A 17,661-nucleotide genomic window follows, 5' to 3' on the forward strand; every position below is an offset into this window, starting at 1 on the left:
AATATATCAATGATATATATATAACTCAATGATATATAATCATTATATATGGCGGAAAAAATAAGGAAATTAATACAAGATTCTTTAGGAAAATAAGATATATACTGTGGTGATATGTAAAATTATAAACATTAATATTAAAAAGTATCTGTATCTGTTCAATGTTCAAGAAAATGAAAAGATTCTTTTCAGAAAAAAGGATCTTAGATACCGATATCTTATTAAAAATGTCACAAAGATATGAATACAAGATACAAAAAATTTGTATCTTGAATACAAGTATTCGCGTACTGCCCAACTCTGGTCATTATATTAGCTTAAAAATATTTAAAAAAAGGCATAAAATGGCAATATATACTAAAGTTTATAAAATTTGTGACTAATATTTATCAATCAAAATTGATTTATAATAATTTTTATAACAATTCCGATTTAAAAATCATGAGAGAACCGGTACCGGTTAACGGTTCAGTTCATGTTCGGCTTGGATCCCTGACAAAATCATAAGGACATACCGGTTCACAGGATTTTAGCTAATCGGTTCAGGATCAGATAGAAAATCATTTAACGGTTCAGGTTCGATAAAAAATAAAAGGTTAAAGATACGATTCAAGCTCGGTTTGAATCCCTGGCTTTACCTCTTAAATAATTTTTGTTTGAAAAGGGAATTGTTTATGCATATAAAACATATGTTTTCTGAAATGGAAAATTATGAAGTAAAATATAAAATAATGAATAAAATAGTGTTAGAAATGATATATGTAAATAAATAAAATGAATATGTAATCCTACTTATTACTAGCTTAATATTGCATTAGCTGACAAAAGTGTAAAACTTTCTAAAAAATTGGATGATGCCATATTAAAAAAAAAAATTTTAATTGCAAAAATATCTGCATTAAATCAACGTTCATGCAATAACATTGAAGAAACCTATTAAATATCAACTAATTTGGTAATATTACTGTCATAATTGTATAATTATTTTACATTTTAATGTATAATAAAATTTTATTTTGAAATTATTATTCTTTGGTTGATTTTATAACTTTTTAATGATTAAAAATTTTATGATATTAACAATAATATAATTGATAATTGGCTCTTGTTTTATGAGATTATTATGTAAGGTTGTTAATTATAGGTTAGATAAAATTTATAAAGATTAAAATATACTAATTTACTAATTAACTGTTTAATTTTGAAAGTATTATGCATTTATAAAATCATTTAGATCTTAAATGATAAAATATTAGCTTCTATAAAATTTATTAAGATTTTTTGTAACATTCATAATAATTTAATATTAAAAAACATAAAAAAATAATGTCAAATTCATTTCATTTATTGAAAATTTAATGTGTTATAACAATGGAAGATAAACTTGTTATTTAAGTTAAGAGTCCTTTGCCTGATTACCAAAGACATAAGGAAAATTTCATTTATTAACTCAGCTGTTAATAAATATTGTTATATATACTATTTTTAAGTAGAGGCAAATTTTTTAATTTTTAGAAAATGAAATTGATTAAGTTATTAATAGCTTATTTAATTTCATACTTTATTGATATTAAATATATTCTTCAACTTTACATAAGCCCCAGTGGCGCAATGGATAGCGCGTCGGACTTCTAATTCGGAGGTTGCGGGTTCGAGTCCCGTCTGGGGTGTGTTTTAATTTTTTATTTTTTAAATTATTTTATTTTAGTTTTAATTGAACAAATTTTTTTTTTTAGTATATAAATAATTTTCAATGATAAATTTAAATATTAGAAATATTTAAAAGATACAATATTTAAAAAAAAATATACAATAATTGTTTATATAAAATTTTAAAAAAATCCAAGGAAGGAGATGTTTATATTGTTTAAACGTAAACTTTAAAATTTTAGCTAGATTGGAAATGCCCGCCCAGACATTGGTTTAGCCCGGTCTTAGATCATCCTTGAATTTCAACCCTAAAAAATGGTCCATTCTTCTTGGTGCGTCCCAATGACATGCTTAATACCAAAATATTCCGATTTTAATATAAATAAAAATAAATATTGCCGAAGGCTTATTTATTATCAGTAATAAATCCATTAGTTATTACTTATTTATTTCTAAAACTTGTGTTATTTGAGCAATAATTTGTTTTTTTTATCAAAAATTAGCATTTTATATATTTCTAAAAATATGCTTAAATGAAAAAGTCTCACTGATGAAAATTTTGTTAATATTTTATTAGAAGTAAAGAAATAATATATTTTAAAAATATATGATGAATTATTAACAAAAAAAAACACTCTTTTCAATCCGACTTCTTCAGATTTTTCTAAATTTTTTTTACAAGAGTTTGTATATTGTCACCCCTTTATGGGGGCCAATGACATTCCTTATAAAAATTTAATATAAAAAAATATTTTCTTTATTTTTTTACACTTGATGTTCCTTGTTCTACAGATTTTTCCAGGCCTGAATCTGCTGGTCTATTGGAGAAATGTAATCATTAGGGTTATTCTCCTGCTCCATCACTTGAGCGGATCCTGTGGCATTGTCATTTGGTACTTCATTTCGTTCAGCTTGCCTGTTCATATGTCTTACTAATTTATCCTTTTTATTTATCATAGTTGCTTTCTTCTTTCTGTACATTGGTTTTCCCATATTTTTTTCTGTATTTATCATCATCGACCCTTTCTTTGTAAAATTTTTGTTATTATTATGATTTTTTTTAATTTTGTGTTGGTATGGCAAACTGGCATGTAGCATAAATTCTAGATACCAATCATAAAAGAGCCATGAAATTGCTTTCTCAAGATTTTGAAATTTTTTTCATTATTAACTGCCATAATTGACGTGTATGGTTTAGCAAGCCCCGTTAACTTTAAATTGACAAATATTGAAATAATATCTAGATATAATAAAAACTCATAAAACTTTCCCAAATTATAAAAGAGTGTTTTAAACTTTGCTATAAAATTTATTTACATATAAATGATTATATATTTTAATAAAAATTAAAATTCTGTAAATCTTTAGAAAATTTCATCAATATTTTATTTCATTAATAAAATTTTTAATAATTAATTTTAAAAGATTTTTGTCTATAGATGTAAACTAATAATAACTATATTGGGATAAAATTTTAACCTTCTGGTATATTTAATTTTAAAATGAGAATAAGTGGTTTGCCAAGCCCCGAGGTTTACACAACCTCAGCTTCCCTATTACAATTTTTTTTTCTATAAAAAATTTATCGTTATTATACATTTAATTCGTGTTTGTTTTTAAGAAGATATATTCCTAAAGAAATATCCTAAAAAACGAATAGTATTTAAAAATTAAAAGACTCTTATAAAAAAAAATACCTTTCCTAATAGTAATAAGAGCCATAGTTATAATATTGTTACCGTGACCAGGATAAGCCTTCTGGTACCTTCCAATATGGGCAACTTTAAATCGCTCTTCATAGAGTCTTGGACTATCTCCATTTGTGACAAAGCTGTGGACGAAGTTTGCGGGGTCTTGTCTTTTAATAAGTCTGTTGTTTTATTCAGATCCAACCTAATAAAGTGGAGGGGTCTAATATCCTGTGATGGCCCGAAAATTATCACCAAATCTTGCAGAGGAGAATCTTTAAGAGATTTTTAGCCGTTTATGGGATGCAACTTTGGTCTTTGAAGAGGGTGATCTTAGGGAAGTAACGACACCGTAACCTGTTTTGATTTTGTCGAATGCTTCTCCTAAGCTTTTTCCATTTCTTTAAAACGTGATAGTCTAAATCGTTGGAGCAGCCTATAGTATCCCCGGTTCTATATGTTTCCTTCCTAATATTCGCACAATTTGGATATACGTTGTGAAGGCCTAAGAATTGTACTTATTTGGACGATTAACCAGAATAAATTATTAACGATAATTGCATATCTTTTCCTATTTTTTGGCTGACACATTCCATTTTTTTTCTCTCTAAATCTATCATATGTAAAAGAGTCAGTGGTGTCTATAAGTCTAAGTCTCTATCATTAGCGATTTCGAGTTGGCTATATTGGAAGATACCAGTTCGAAGGCTTTGCTATCTATCCATCTATCATGGTTGCTTCCATACGATCACCTACTTCAAAGATCAAAGCGTTGGACTAAATTTCGGGACCAGTCTTTATTGCATCCCATAAACGGCTATAAACCTTCTCAAGATCCCCCTCTGCGGGATTTGGGGAGGGCTAAAATATTTTTTCGGGCTTTCACAGGATATTAGACGCTTTCGTTGGTTGGATCAACAAAGATGACGTTATTAAACGACAAATCCCTGCAAACTTCGTCCACAGTTTGTCTTAAAAAATTATCGTTTCATTGAGCTTTTTATTGAAATTTTATAAGCTTTGATTGATTTAGAACTGTCTATTTTTGCCGATAATGATAAAGCCTAATTAATGTGTATATCTCAGAATTGGTAGCTAATCCTTATGCATACATAAACATCTTGAAATATCGATATAACATTATAGCTGTAAAATAAAATTATTTTAAGGAAGCGTTTAGAATCGAACGATTTAAAATTTGATCAAAATGGATCGGCTTTGTCGATCCAAAACGTAGGCTGGTGTTATTAATATTTCTAGATGGTTATGTATTAAAAAATATCTCTCAATTTTCTGCCAATTTCTAATTATATACACATTTGTAACCATGCCATTTGAAAATCGCAAAAAATCGGTGCAGTCCTAATTTAGTTGCTCAAAGGCAATATTAGATGTTAAAGGAAATGTGATACTGATTGAAGCATCTAATTTTTTACGCCAGATACGGCAAATATTATTATTAATTATTTATTTCGGTGAATCAGCCAAGGAAGTATATTTATTAAACTTGACAACGTATATGTTTATTCAAATTGAATAAATTGTAATCTAATGTTTAAAAAAAAGAAAAAATTCCCAATTTTGGGAACCAAGTTAATATATTACATAAATAAAATAGCTTCTCCCCTCTCCCTTTTTTTAAATTTTTATTTAAATACAAATAATATAATATTTGAAAGCGTTAAGCCTAATGAATGATTTATCAAATAATTATTAGGAATTTTTACAATTGATTAATGATTAAATGCCACATCTCCTTATAGCCTTACGTTCGACCCAATTTGATTTTTTGCATTATATATTAATCCTATAAGCTATACATGAGGAAAAATTGAGAGAAATGAATGCTAATTTAATTTTATAATCATTTCCTGTTTTTGACATTTAATTAAAATATTTAACATTATATAAATTTAAAGGCTAACCCATTATAAAGAAATTTAAATAACGCTTCTAGCTTAATTATATTTAAAGATATCTAAAATTAAAGGGAATTCACTTTGCTCAAAATGCCCTATTTTTTTGACCATGAGGCCCGTATTCAGAGTCGGAGGCTAAAATTTTATTTTTTTCATAATAATATATGGAATCACTAGTAAAAATTTTAGAAAAATCGGAAAGATACGGGTTTAAATTCAGGTTTTAAACATTAGATATTCAATTTTGGCATTTACACCTTCCATGATTTTTGTAAAATGTATATTAAGTATGTCGTAAAAATGTATATATATATATATCTAGATATTTCGTAGACTAGTTATCTTTATCTAGATACATTTGAAAAGAAAGAAATGGAGGGTACCCCATGAAATATCCTCTGAGATTTTAATAACGCACTTTTCGTAAGCTTCCACCCCCATGTTATTGGGCCCTGATTGTCGATCACTTTTTCGGATAAATAATTACACCATGAATTTAAAAATGAGTATATTTTTATTTAATTTTAGTTTTCCCGAATGGACCATCAAGATCTCGTATACAAGAATGATAAGATCTCATTACCTAACCAGGATATCGATAATGTGCGTTTCATATTAAAAAATTATCTTTAAGTTTTAGTGTCTTTTAAAATTTTTGACATTATAATAAACGTAACTATTTCACTTGTATACTAACAAAATATTATCTTTTAGGTTCCCCTTCACCACGTTCCTTTAACCCCCCCCCTCCCCATCATTGAGTGAATCACTCATTTTAGCTAATTTTAAGGAGTGGTGAAATATAAGAAATATATTTCTATATGAATCTTAATTGTTTAATAACAGATATCCAAACTATCCACTTTGAAACAAATAATATCAATAGACACATGGGATAATATTTTACAACCCTGGCAAAAATTGATGCTCATGGTTTATATTTTTGGCATTATTTTGTTTACGATTATTCCTTTTATTATATCCCTTTTCTTCTTCTTAGATTTAATATTTTTTTAAACAGTCCATCCTTTCGATATACAGACGGGGTTTCCCTATTTCAAAAAAGGGAAGAGATCTGATAAGAAAATAGGAAAAGTACTAAAAACTTAGGAGGGCTTCCGATCAAAAAAAGAGAAAGGGTATTCAAATTTGGAAAAGTGTCAATCAAAAAAGGAAAATCGTTAATATCACATATTTTTAAAAAAATTAATTTTTGAAATGCCAATTTTCTGTATTTAAATTTCTTTCTTTTTTCTTGCCAAACTTTTGTGATCTCTTTAATTTATGTAATTTTTAAATCTATTTTTATTTTAAAAAACCCATTTTTTAAATAATTTTTAATTTATTTATTTTCCCTCTTAAATTCTCTATATTTATTTATCAATCCACATTTAATCATAATAGTGCGATTAAAGAGTCAATTGAGAAGCGAGGATATACAATTGAGATTGGGCTATCCAATATAAATTTTGGATAAAATTTTTTTTCTTAACTATGAAAAGTAACAGTTTTGTTTTAAAATTATTATTTTGCAGCAAGTTTGAGATCAAATGTGATAAAAAATAAATGACCAACGCTCTTACTATGCTTATTCTTTACACTCCCTTTATATCTTATATTATCATAATATTATTTTCCATCTTTAGCGATTGCTCCCGAATTTTCCTTACAACGATGATATCGAAAAACAAAAGACCCTCAGGTTTATTTATACTACTACTTATGCCGCCGCCTAGTTCGTATTTTTTTTTCTTTTTCAGAATTCCTGCTAGCTGTCTGAATATAAATATGATTTTATGCTAATAAAAAAAATCAATAATAAGTACACCTTTATTAAGCTTATTTTATTTGATATCGTATCACCTCTTATATCAAAATTTACATCTAGAAAAAAACTCCCCAAAAGAGTTTCTAACTGCTTTTTGCAGTAGGATGCTCTATTAAGAACACAAATTAATACGAGCTTGAGGTTGTCACCAGGGTGGTACAAAAATATATCTTTAAAATATAAAAAAATATTGTAAATTTCTTACGCTTTATTTTATATTTATAATTATATCGTGGGGTAATAAATATATTGTTAATACACGTTAATCAATAATAATATTGTAATAAGAATTTATTCATTGTCATTCGAAAAAGATAATATAACTATAGCCAAAATAAGATAAATTTACAGCTAACACATTTCATTGTCACTAAAATATTTATTGACATTTTTAGAAAAAAGTATTTGGAGGCTGAAATATGGAATCTTCATGTTTATCAACATTTATATTATTTTCATAACTTTTTTTAAAACTATATTATTTGCTACTTTGGTCAATTAATAAAGAAAATGGCTATAAAAAAAAATATGATAATATCATTTCATCTATGTTAGTGTATAAATTTAAATCAAATCACATTACTTTTTTTTGTCACACAATAATTAATGGGTCTCCACACATTTTAATTTGATTATCGAAAAGAACAATATATTTATATACAAATCTCTATATAATTTTACCTTTTATTAATTATCGCCATAAAATATTAAAAAAAAATATATAATTATAAATGAAATACAAAGTTTGCAAAATATGCGTTACTCATCAAAATTGAAACAATTTTTATACTAATTTTAAGATAATATGACATTTTTCAATATTATTTCCTGTTTATATATTAGATCAAGTTTATTGATTTCATTCATTTTTTTTGTTAGCTTGATTTACTATTTCTTGTTCAGAAAGTTTATGAAGAACAATTTTGAGAGAAAGAAATTTATAATATCATATATGTTTTTAAAAAAAATCTGAATTTGTGTTTGAGGATAATTATTTTTGATCAATTTTGTTACATTTCTTATTCTGTTGTTGGTTCTTTAATTATAAAAGTTAAATTCTTAAATATAAGTTTTATTTTCTTACCCACAATTTGAGTTTCAGAATTATCATATATAAGTGATTTTTTTCAAAGAATTAATAATCAAAGTGAGTAGTAGTGTTGTTAAACGGCTCGATTTTTAAAAAACGGTTAACCTAATATTTTAGCCTAAAAATACCATGCAAGCCTTTATATTTCGTTAATAAATAGATGTCTAAACCTTTTTGCCACCTACGAGCAGAATCTTTAGGCTTTATAATATTTTTTTGATGAAAATTAGGGTTAGCCTTTTTAAAATATTGAGCCGTTTAACAACAGTAGTGAGTAAGTAGGAAAAATTTCTCGAAAGAAAATTGTATGTAAGATTACGCTTCAACTAATAGCTTTATATTTATTATAGCGAAAAATTATTTAAATTATTTGCCTAAATAAATGAAAATCATTTTAATTAATTTTCTATAACCTAAATTTCCAAAAAATATTTTATTTATAATTTTTTTCCCTGCGTCCGGCTGCTGACTCCCATGGGGTTGTCATAGTCACCTTTAAACAAAATATGAAAGTATTATTTATATTATAACATATGCTTATAATAAAACACAGGATGCTATTGAATGGCCAAAAATTTGATTTCGAAAATCCATTGGAGACATTTCACGATAGATTGATAAGTGAGAAAATATTCTTTTTAAAAAATTTAAATAAGCCATTTTCGAAAAATATAACTACAATTAAAGAAACTTTTAATTTCATTTATAAAAATAAAGAATAACATAATGCTTATTTCCTTTCTTTATATATGAAGGAGGCTTTTTTACCGCAAAAAATGGAATTTCATTGAAATTAAGGAACGAATTGAATTATATCAAGTTCCACAAACAATTACACGCTCATAACTCTCGATTGTTGAAGGAAATTGTGACCCTTCGAAACGTAAGTTATTTGTTAGGTTGAATAGTTTATCTGTAACGACGGGCTAGGCAATTCATATATTAAAAATTGTGGGCAGGGCCGAAATATATAAAATATTAGCAGGACCTCGCAAATCTCTGATTTTTCGTATAATTTTAACAGGCCTGGCATTAAAACTTTGATATTTTTTGAATAGCAAACTAATATTTTGATAACTATTTGAAAATAAATTACAATATGCTTATTTCTTTGTATTTTAAAATCTATCTAAATTAAAAAACTAAATCCATAAGATTTAAAGTAAAAAAAAAATTAAACAAGTTATTTATGGATATTATTTAAATACAAACATACATTGCAGATATCAAACAATTAATTTGAAACTAGAAAGAAATAGATAACCAAAGAGATGAGATATAAGAGTCTTCATTGATATAAGGAAAAAATTAGATATCGATATTAAAAAATGTAACGGCCGAAAGTACAAAAATATTTAACTAGCTGGGATAACTTTTAGTAAATTTAAGTGGGCAAGGCCTCATTTTTCTATATCTTAACTGACCGGAACCGAGCAAAAAATATTACATGCCCAGCATATAAGCTTGTGCTTAAGTTTTTAATAGGGCAAGCCTTGCAGATATCCACATAATATATCGTTACTCTATACATTACTGAGCTTCCTATTTACAATTTAGGAAGGGAGAGGGGGGGTTTATTTTTCTAATGAGATCCCTTTTAAATATTTAAATATATATATTTGACTGTCAAACAAATTATTTATAGCTTGTCTTCCAACAAGCCGAAAGGCTTATTCCCAAAGAAAATGACGTTTACAATGTATCCACCTTCATACCGAGATTGTGTCCTCCGTTGTCATTCATGCTCCCAGTATACCAAAATAACGACTCAAAGAAATTCAATACTAGTAAAGACATCGCAACGGGCTCTAAGCTTAACCTAACGAGTAAAGATCGTTCGATGAATATGGATCATACCAAGTAACCAAGTTGAATGTTTTGAATTAAAGATTAAACTTTATTGTACAAAAGATGAAGTGTCAAACTGAATCTTAAAACTGGTATTAACCGTAATTATTTATCGAACCTGAGCGTAAATTTTGTCATTAAACCTCTAAAATGTTTTGTAAACCGGTTTGAATTTTGTTACATAAGAGCTATTTAGCAGACCCGAACCGTTATTGTTATTTATAACGGTTCAGTTTGGTTACGGTTCAGTATGTAAAAAACTATAATGGTTACATTTTGGTTACGGTTCTTAAGCAAAAATTTATAAAGGTTCGGTTCAGCTAATTATCATGGTTTATAAAATTCATTACGGTTAAATTTATTTTTAATGAATTATATATAAAAAAAATATATAAGATTCAAAATAACTTATTTTTAAATATATTATTTGAACGAATAAGTAATATATTTTCTAATAAAAATGAATTCCTTTTTGTTCGTTGTGACGATAAGATAACACAAATTTTAGTCACGAAAAGGCTCTTTCAACAGAAATTTGTGTTGCGGGAACCGCCAGTACTAAAAGAGCAAGTTTATATAATTCTGGATATTCAAATTATTTTTATTTCTAAAATATAAAAACTGAACCGGTTTAAACCGGTTTAACCTTTTTTTATAAAGGTTCTTTTTACTCCTTCAAAAAATAATTATATCGGTTCGGTTACGGTTCATATATTTATAACGGTTTATAATGGTTTAACGGTTCGTTACGGTCACTCCGGGTTTCTGCTATTTAGAGATTATGATAAATAAATATGATAGAAAAGCATAATAGTCGCCATTTTTAGATATCTTTTTTGTATATTGCTATTTGATGATGCCAACTGCGCTTGTTATCGTATTATGTATACTCAATAAAATTTACATTCTTTCTCCTAATTGATAATAAATTAACGGCTGAATTGTACGGCTCAATAGTTGATAAATAACAGAGACCTGTAAAAGTCGAAATTTAAGGCCCCCTCCCTTTTGAAAAAAAATTTCCATTTTCAAGCCCACCCCAGATTGTTTCTTACCTTACCCGAAATTTTTAAAATTTTAAATTAACGGAAAATATGAGCGGTAAACGTTTTCATTTTCAAACTTAGCGATAAAATTTTAATTTATTTTTAGAAATCGGCTTGACCTTGATTTAAAAAATTTTTAAATCCAGTCTGGCATAGGATTTCAAAATACACCATTTTAGTCAGTTAATCTAGATTTCGGGCCTCCAGGTTTCTGGTAAATGCTTAGTTGCTATTTATAAATTATATTTGTTGATCAATAATAATTTTTTTTAAAAAACACGTTATTTGTGCTAGAGACCTTCATGGGCCTAGATTTTAGAACCAAGCCCGGCCCAGGCCCATCGTAAAAAAAATTTTAAGCCCAGGCCCGGCCCGTTTTTAATATTTAAAAAATTCCCAAGCCCGGCCCAAGCCCGCTATAATATTTAAAAAATTTCCCAAGCCGGCCCAAGCCCATAAAATTATTTTATGTAAACTTAACTTATGCTGAAGTAATACTAATAGAAATATAATATTTTATTTAGTAATAATATATATATAATATTAATAAATGATATAAACAAAATTTTAATTTATATTTTCAAATTTTATGTTGTATATATTCATAACCTTTATAGTTTATGAAATTATGTCCTTTTTGAGTTTTCTAATTAAAATTTTATTTTCAAATATTATAAAAAGTTTACTTGAATATCTATTTGTCTACGTCTAACAATTGTTTTTAAATTTTCTGCTACTGTTGGGATTTTCCTTTGAATTTGACGCTAACTTGGGAAAATATATGTCATATCGAAAATGTTGGCCATCTTTGGAACATTTTGGGAATATTCCCTGATTTTCGCTGTTTCGTGCCCAGGCCGTTGTGTTAAGTTAAGTAAAATTATACCAATTTCCGATTTAAAAAAATATATACTCTCCCAAGGTGTATAGGAAATTTGATAAATAACACTAATAAAATCAGAATGTTTTGTTATATTTGTCCTATTAAATATCCTTAAAATAAGCTAAATTTGAATTTAAAAATTTAGGCCCACCCGGCCCAAGCCATATTACAAAAATTTCCAACGAACCCAAGCCCGGCCCAGGCCCGCTAGTTTATATGGGCCGGGCTTGGGCCATGGGCCGGCCCGGCCCATGAAGGTCTCTAATTTGTGCTGTAGATTTTTAAGGATAAATTTTTTACAGAAATCTTTATTTTTATCGGGATCTAAAACTGCTTAAAAAAATTATTTGTTTTGTAAACCTTTCCACAATAATGGAAACCCGAATTAGGGCTCAGGAATTATAAACTCTATTTAGCGGAAATTTTGATAAGAAAAACTTCAAAACCAATTTTCTGAAAGAGGCTGAAAAAGGGCAGAACCCGCCCCGGGTCCTATTAACAATGGGTTCGATAGGTTTCGGTTTCAAGTCTCAAGATGTCTAACCAAACAATTTTAAATTTTGAACCCTAATTTGGGTTAACAACCCGGGGATAACCTATATGATCTTGCCACACTTACTTCGACCTTCATATCCGAAATTTCTTCGAAATTAATTTTTTTAAAGCTTATTAGATGAGTTTATCTGGAGTATTTCTATAATATATGATAGAATTTAATTGTAAAATAGTAATAGGGATAATAAAATACGTTGTTATACTGCATATTAACCATATATAATGACGAATAATCTAAACTTCTTATATCTTGAGGATTTTCAGAAATTTTTTATTATTGTAATTTTTGTCTTCCAATTTTTATCAGTATAGAATTAATGTTTAGTCAGTATAATAGAATATCAGTATTGAATATAAAAGAACAGATAACTTAAGATGGAAGGTAGGGTTAGACAGGTGTGACTGATTACCCAAATGGACGAATACTTGATATGGCTAGGGAAGCATGCAGAATGGTTAAGTATTATAATATTGTATCGACAATTCATACTTTTGGAATTTAAAAAAATATTTTTTACCTATCGATATCAAAAAATTAATACATTTTTTATAGTTTTTTAAAAAATTCTTATTTTTAAAAATATAAATTGTTACCTTTTTCGTTTATTATGAATATTTTTACATTATAAGACGTTGGAAAATCATTAAAAATCGAATACGAGATGAAATCAGAGAGTCGAATGACCATAAAATGTCGCATGAAATGGAACATCAGGATTCGCTGCATGAAATATCTAGCACTTCATCCGAAGAAGAAGACTACGAACTAACCTTTACAAATACCTTTCTTTCGCAAAGGTAACTTTACTAGCGTAATATTATCTAAATATAAAATTGGCCGCAATCATTTGTTTACATTTTTGAAACCTATACATTTTTTTAGCCATCTGAATAAGACGAATTCAAAAACATCAGAGCCTAACCACTTAAAAGAAATATAAATATCATCATTTTGCAACTCATAACGAAGAAAATTGTAATCCAAATTTTTACCTGTTTTATATAGTTTTTTTATTACAAAATTTATTTGTAAAATTATCTCAGAAATATATATAATAATTATAGTCACCTATTTTTTTTGAATAATATAATAATAAAGTAGACCAATCCATATAGTACATAGGAAAAGCTTGAAAATGAATATTTTTTTTAAAGTATAGTTGATGAATAAATAAAAAAAATATACATTATCTGCTAAGTTTATAAATTTTTTTTTGTAGCCTATGCCGTAAAAATAAACAATCATTCTTTTTTTTTAAAAAAAGAAGTTTACCAAAATTTATCTGCCAAATAAAACAGGCAGTCTCGGAAGAAAAACCGAACATGGAATTTTATAAACTTTTCAAACCAAATTAAGCGTAAATAAACCTTATTCATTCTGTATCCAGGATTCCAAACAAATATTCCAATAAAAAAAGAGATAATAAAGATATTGAGTATTTAAATTTTATCTTATTTAAATTACTTTTTTTTGAACCAAAACAATGTTAAACGAAAATTAATTAAAAAATAATATTTTTAGATGGATAATTTAATTGACATAATATTATTATGAATTAATATAAGTCGAAATATAGTATGATATAATTAGTTATATTAAATAATTTTAAAAATATTTTACAAGGCTTAAAATTTAAAATTGTAATATCTTTCGTAAAAATAAAATGATTTGGGCTCGAATTATATTATGTCAGTTCTCCCTTGTTGAGGGCAGATCTCCGTTTATAAATTTAGTTTAAGTCGATATTCTCTATATTAAAAATTAAAAATGTTCCCTTATTTCAGCAGAAATTTTTTAAAAAAGAATTTTTTTATATAATTATTTTACCCAAATTTTTTTAAATAAATTTAGATTTCAAATATCAAAAATCTTAATAGAAAAGATTTATTTAAATTTTTTAAAATTATAAACCTTGATTAGTCAAATTTCTAATGGGTAATATTATTACTATTATAAGTAGTAGCAGTGTCATTATCTAATACAAGATATGTCCAAAATGCACTAGACATAAATATCAGTCATGACATTTGATTGGCAAATACGATCCCATAGAATAATTTTAAAATATTGAATTGCTCATACTCTAAGTGCATTGAAAAAAGGAATATATATTGTTTTAAAATGGTATGAAATCACAAAGAAAAAAAAACTACTACAAAAATAGGTGTATATAAAAATTTCAATGCGCCGTGTGTATAATAATAATATATATTTGGAAAAAAGGAAGCAAAGCAAAGATGGGTAAACTTAAAAAAAAAATTGCACTATAGATTTAAAAGGAAATTCTTTGTTCCAATTAATAATAATTTCGATTATACCTCCTGTACCTGATTCCTCCTTATTTCTAAGAATGTTTTTCACCTCCAAACATTCCTATGGCAATAACTAGGTATGAAAATGTATTGGTTAAGCTAAACCATATTTGTTTTTCTTATATATTTTAGCGATTTTTAGGACAGAGTTTGATTTTGTCACAAAATCAAGGCAGATAATTTAAACAGAAAGGGTGATAGTAGATCTATTGAAGTTACTATTAAAAAGATCCATAGATTCCAGGGTTTAACTTGGGATATTGACTTATTTAAAGCTTTCAATAATATTGTTAAATAATTTACAACGAGATTGCCGCCAACATGAAAACTTACTATATTAGAGATTATGGGCTAGATATTTTAAAATCTTTAAAAAAAACAAGGTTAAACGTAAAATAATTTTATTTCTGATGACCAGCGATTTCAAAAATAATAGAGGGTTCCCTTGAATGTGAGAAAAAAAGACCCCAAATTAAAGAATTACCATTATACTCTAAAATTTACTTCCTATGATAAACGGCTCAATTTAAGCCGATTTTTCAATATTTTTTCCAGAGAAATATTACGAAAGCCTTAAAATTTTAGTCATAGATGGCAAAAAAGGTTTGAAAATCTATTAGCAAAATCTTATAAGTTTAGCCTATTAAGCCAAAGCTTAGCCTTCTAGCAAACAAAAATAGTTATAGTTATTAGTGGTAGAATAAGATGTAACTCACTGATTAAAAAAGACTATTATCCATATTTTAAAATAAGTTAGAGCATAGTCGAATCTCTTATGCCATAAGCAGCTCAGCAACCATTTCAATATCTTATCTTGCTCAATTAAGTATTAATATAAATTTTAATATTTATCTCGTTTTTCGGGATACGTTCATTTCTTATATGTAACTGGTGTCCACCTTATTATCCTTATTTACTTCTATTGTCTAAAGACTATTATATTCCTTATAGTCAAAGTTTAGTATGAAACTTGCGTTTCTTCAAGCTTATCAATTTGATATGTTTATTATATCTTTTAACTGTATCTTGTCATTTTATCCATCAATCCTATCATTTCTTCTATTTAATTATTTAAACTACCATATATTTGATAGTGCAAATTCAATATTTTTGAACTCATATTGCCTTTCAAATTATACCCATCAATTCCAATTATAATTTCACGATTAGATTTTCGCTAAATTGCGTTATCATATAATATTTGTCTTTTTTATACTTGTACTTTTGACCTTTTTATTTTCTATACATTTTACAAATAATTTAGTTAAACTAATCAACCATCTCTTTTTCTTTATGTATAGTAGGGAAGCAGCGGGTAGATAAGTCTGAAAGTGAAATGATATATTGTTATTTCTGTGGTTTCACCAAATTATTATATAGGGAATTATAAAAAATATTTTTAAAGTCCGAAGTACAAATATTTTTGTGTCCCTCTAAATTTTTCCATCAATTTTCTAAAACGCTACACTAGCACAGATGATAATATATCTTCCATAAAACCTAACAAATCTTCTACTTTACGTAAATCAGTGAAAAATGATTTTGATTATATTGTCCAAAGATTCTAAACCTTCGTTCCTCAATTTGTTTTTGCAGATGGGAATCTTACTATTTTTTAAATATCTTGTCCATCATTGTGGAAATTTATGATGAAAGAAGGGATCAATCTACTAAAATTCGATGATTGTTTTTAAACCAGACATTTATTTTTGAAAGCAATATAGGGTAACGATTTTGGTATTTTTTAAAATTAATATTAATTTTACCAGAAAATAATTCATTATAATCGCATATTTCAAAAATCTTGCTTGAATAATTATTTCGCTTATTAGTTGCACTTAGAACCTTTCATAGTCGTATCTAAGATTTTCCTAAGGCGGGGAGCACTATTAGATTGGGGTTTCCTCCATAAATTTTATTGTAGGTGGATAGATCCACGTTATAACTTTTATATCTAAAAAATTTAAAAAATTATTAACGGTTATTTATTTTTCTTTAAATTATCGTTTGGTAGTGGTATATTATATATATTTTGGGGGCAGGGAAGAGTGGGGTAGGTGTTAAGAGGAGGGGGGGGGTAGATTTTGTTCACTTAATATGATATTTTTGAGGAAAAACAAATTTCTGAAGGGGGGTGGAATTTCCCCCTGCCCCTCTTATATACGCTAATAAACATATTAATGTATAAAAAATTTAGTTGTGCAAAAATAAACCAATAAGAGATATGCTCGGGCCCAAAAAATTTTGGACCGATTCAAAAAATAGCACAAAAATTTTATTCGGGTCGGGCAATTTGTGCGTAATAAATTCTTTGACTGAGCTGCCTGAAAATCTTAATTGATAAATTTTTTCGGGCCAAGTCGGGCCAAAAATTATATGTGTACGGCTGAAACCCTTTTTCAATTCTTGACAGGTCGGTTCGGATCGTTACTGCAATTTATTATAAATAAATATAAAGCATATTGCTGGAAAAATAAAAATAACAGAATTTAATTTTCTTCTACGAGCTCATTTAGCCCCACCACACCGAAGAAAATAAATTGATTAAAGTTTCACGTTTTTTATATACAAAATAATTGTTTTGTAAAATCATTTAGCCCAACCGAGGGAGGCAGCTGATTTATAGGAATTCTTATTGGGTTTTATAAAAATTAAATTTCTTTTTTATTATATTAAATCTTTTTTATTTTTATCTCACAACGAAAAAGTGTAAATAAGTTGAATCCAGACTAATATTTTATGCTTTAAACAATGCCGTTTTATTTATTTAAATGATAAAAAATATCCTTTTTTAATGTTGATTCTCACTGTCAAAAGTTAGATAACAAGTAAACAGTTTAA

The 17,661-nt window shown here is 27.0% G+C and overlaps 1 protein-coding gene and 1 non-coding gene across 3 annotated transcripts; both read left to right on the forward strand.

The window, feature by feature from the left end:
• Window positions 1-686: 686 nt before the first annotated feature.
• On the forward strand, window positions 687-13,576 carry LOC135929792 (uncharacterized). 2 transcript variants are annotated; one of them, XM_065466509.1, is made up of 9 exons: window positions 687-716; window positions 5,786-5,860; window positions 6,104-6,190; window positions 6,904-6,959; window positions 8,729-8,796; window positions 8,931-9,058; window positions 9,821-10,035; window positions 13,138-13,305; window positions 13,391-13,576. In XM_065466509.1, exons 1-9 carry the CDS (start codon window positions 690-692, stop codon window positions 13,446-13,448), a joined length of 882 nt encoding a protein of 293 aa, XP_065322581.1. In that variant the 5' UTR covers window positions 687-689; the 3' UTR covers window positions 13,449-13,576. The 2 variants fall into 2 exon arrangements, with proteins under 2 accessions (XP_065322581.1, XP_065322582.1); XM_065466510.1 differs by lacking the exon at window positions 687-716 and adding an exon at window positions 803-955 and having other exon boundaries at window positions 13,391-13,575.
• Window positions 1,598-1,670, forward strand: Trnar-ucu (transfer RNA arginine (anticodon UCU)). Its single transcript has one exon. It is a non-coding gene; the product is annotated as a tRNA-Arg (tRNA).
• Window positions 13,577-17,661: the final 4,085 nt, after the last annotated feature.

The sequence above is a fragment of the Gordionus sp. m RMFG-2023 genome, chromosome 5, assembly GCF_954871325.1.
Source record: "Gordionus sp. m RMFG-2023 chromosome 5, tfGorSpeb1-WG-v2, whole genome shotgun sequence".
In the NCBI taxonomy this organism is placed as follows: Eukaryota; Metazoa; Nematomorpha; class Gordioida; order Chordodea; family Parachordodidae; genus Gordionus; species Gordionus sp. m RMFG-2023.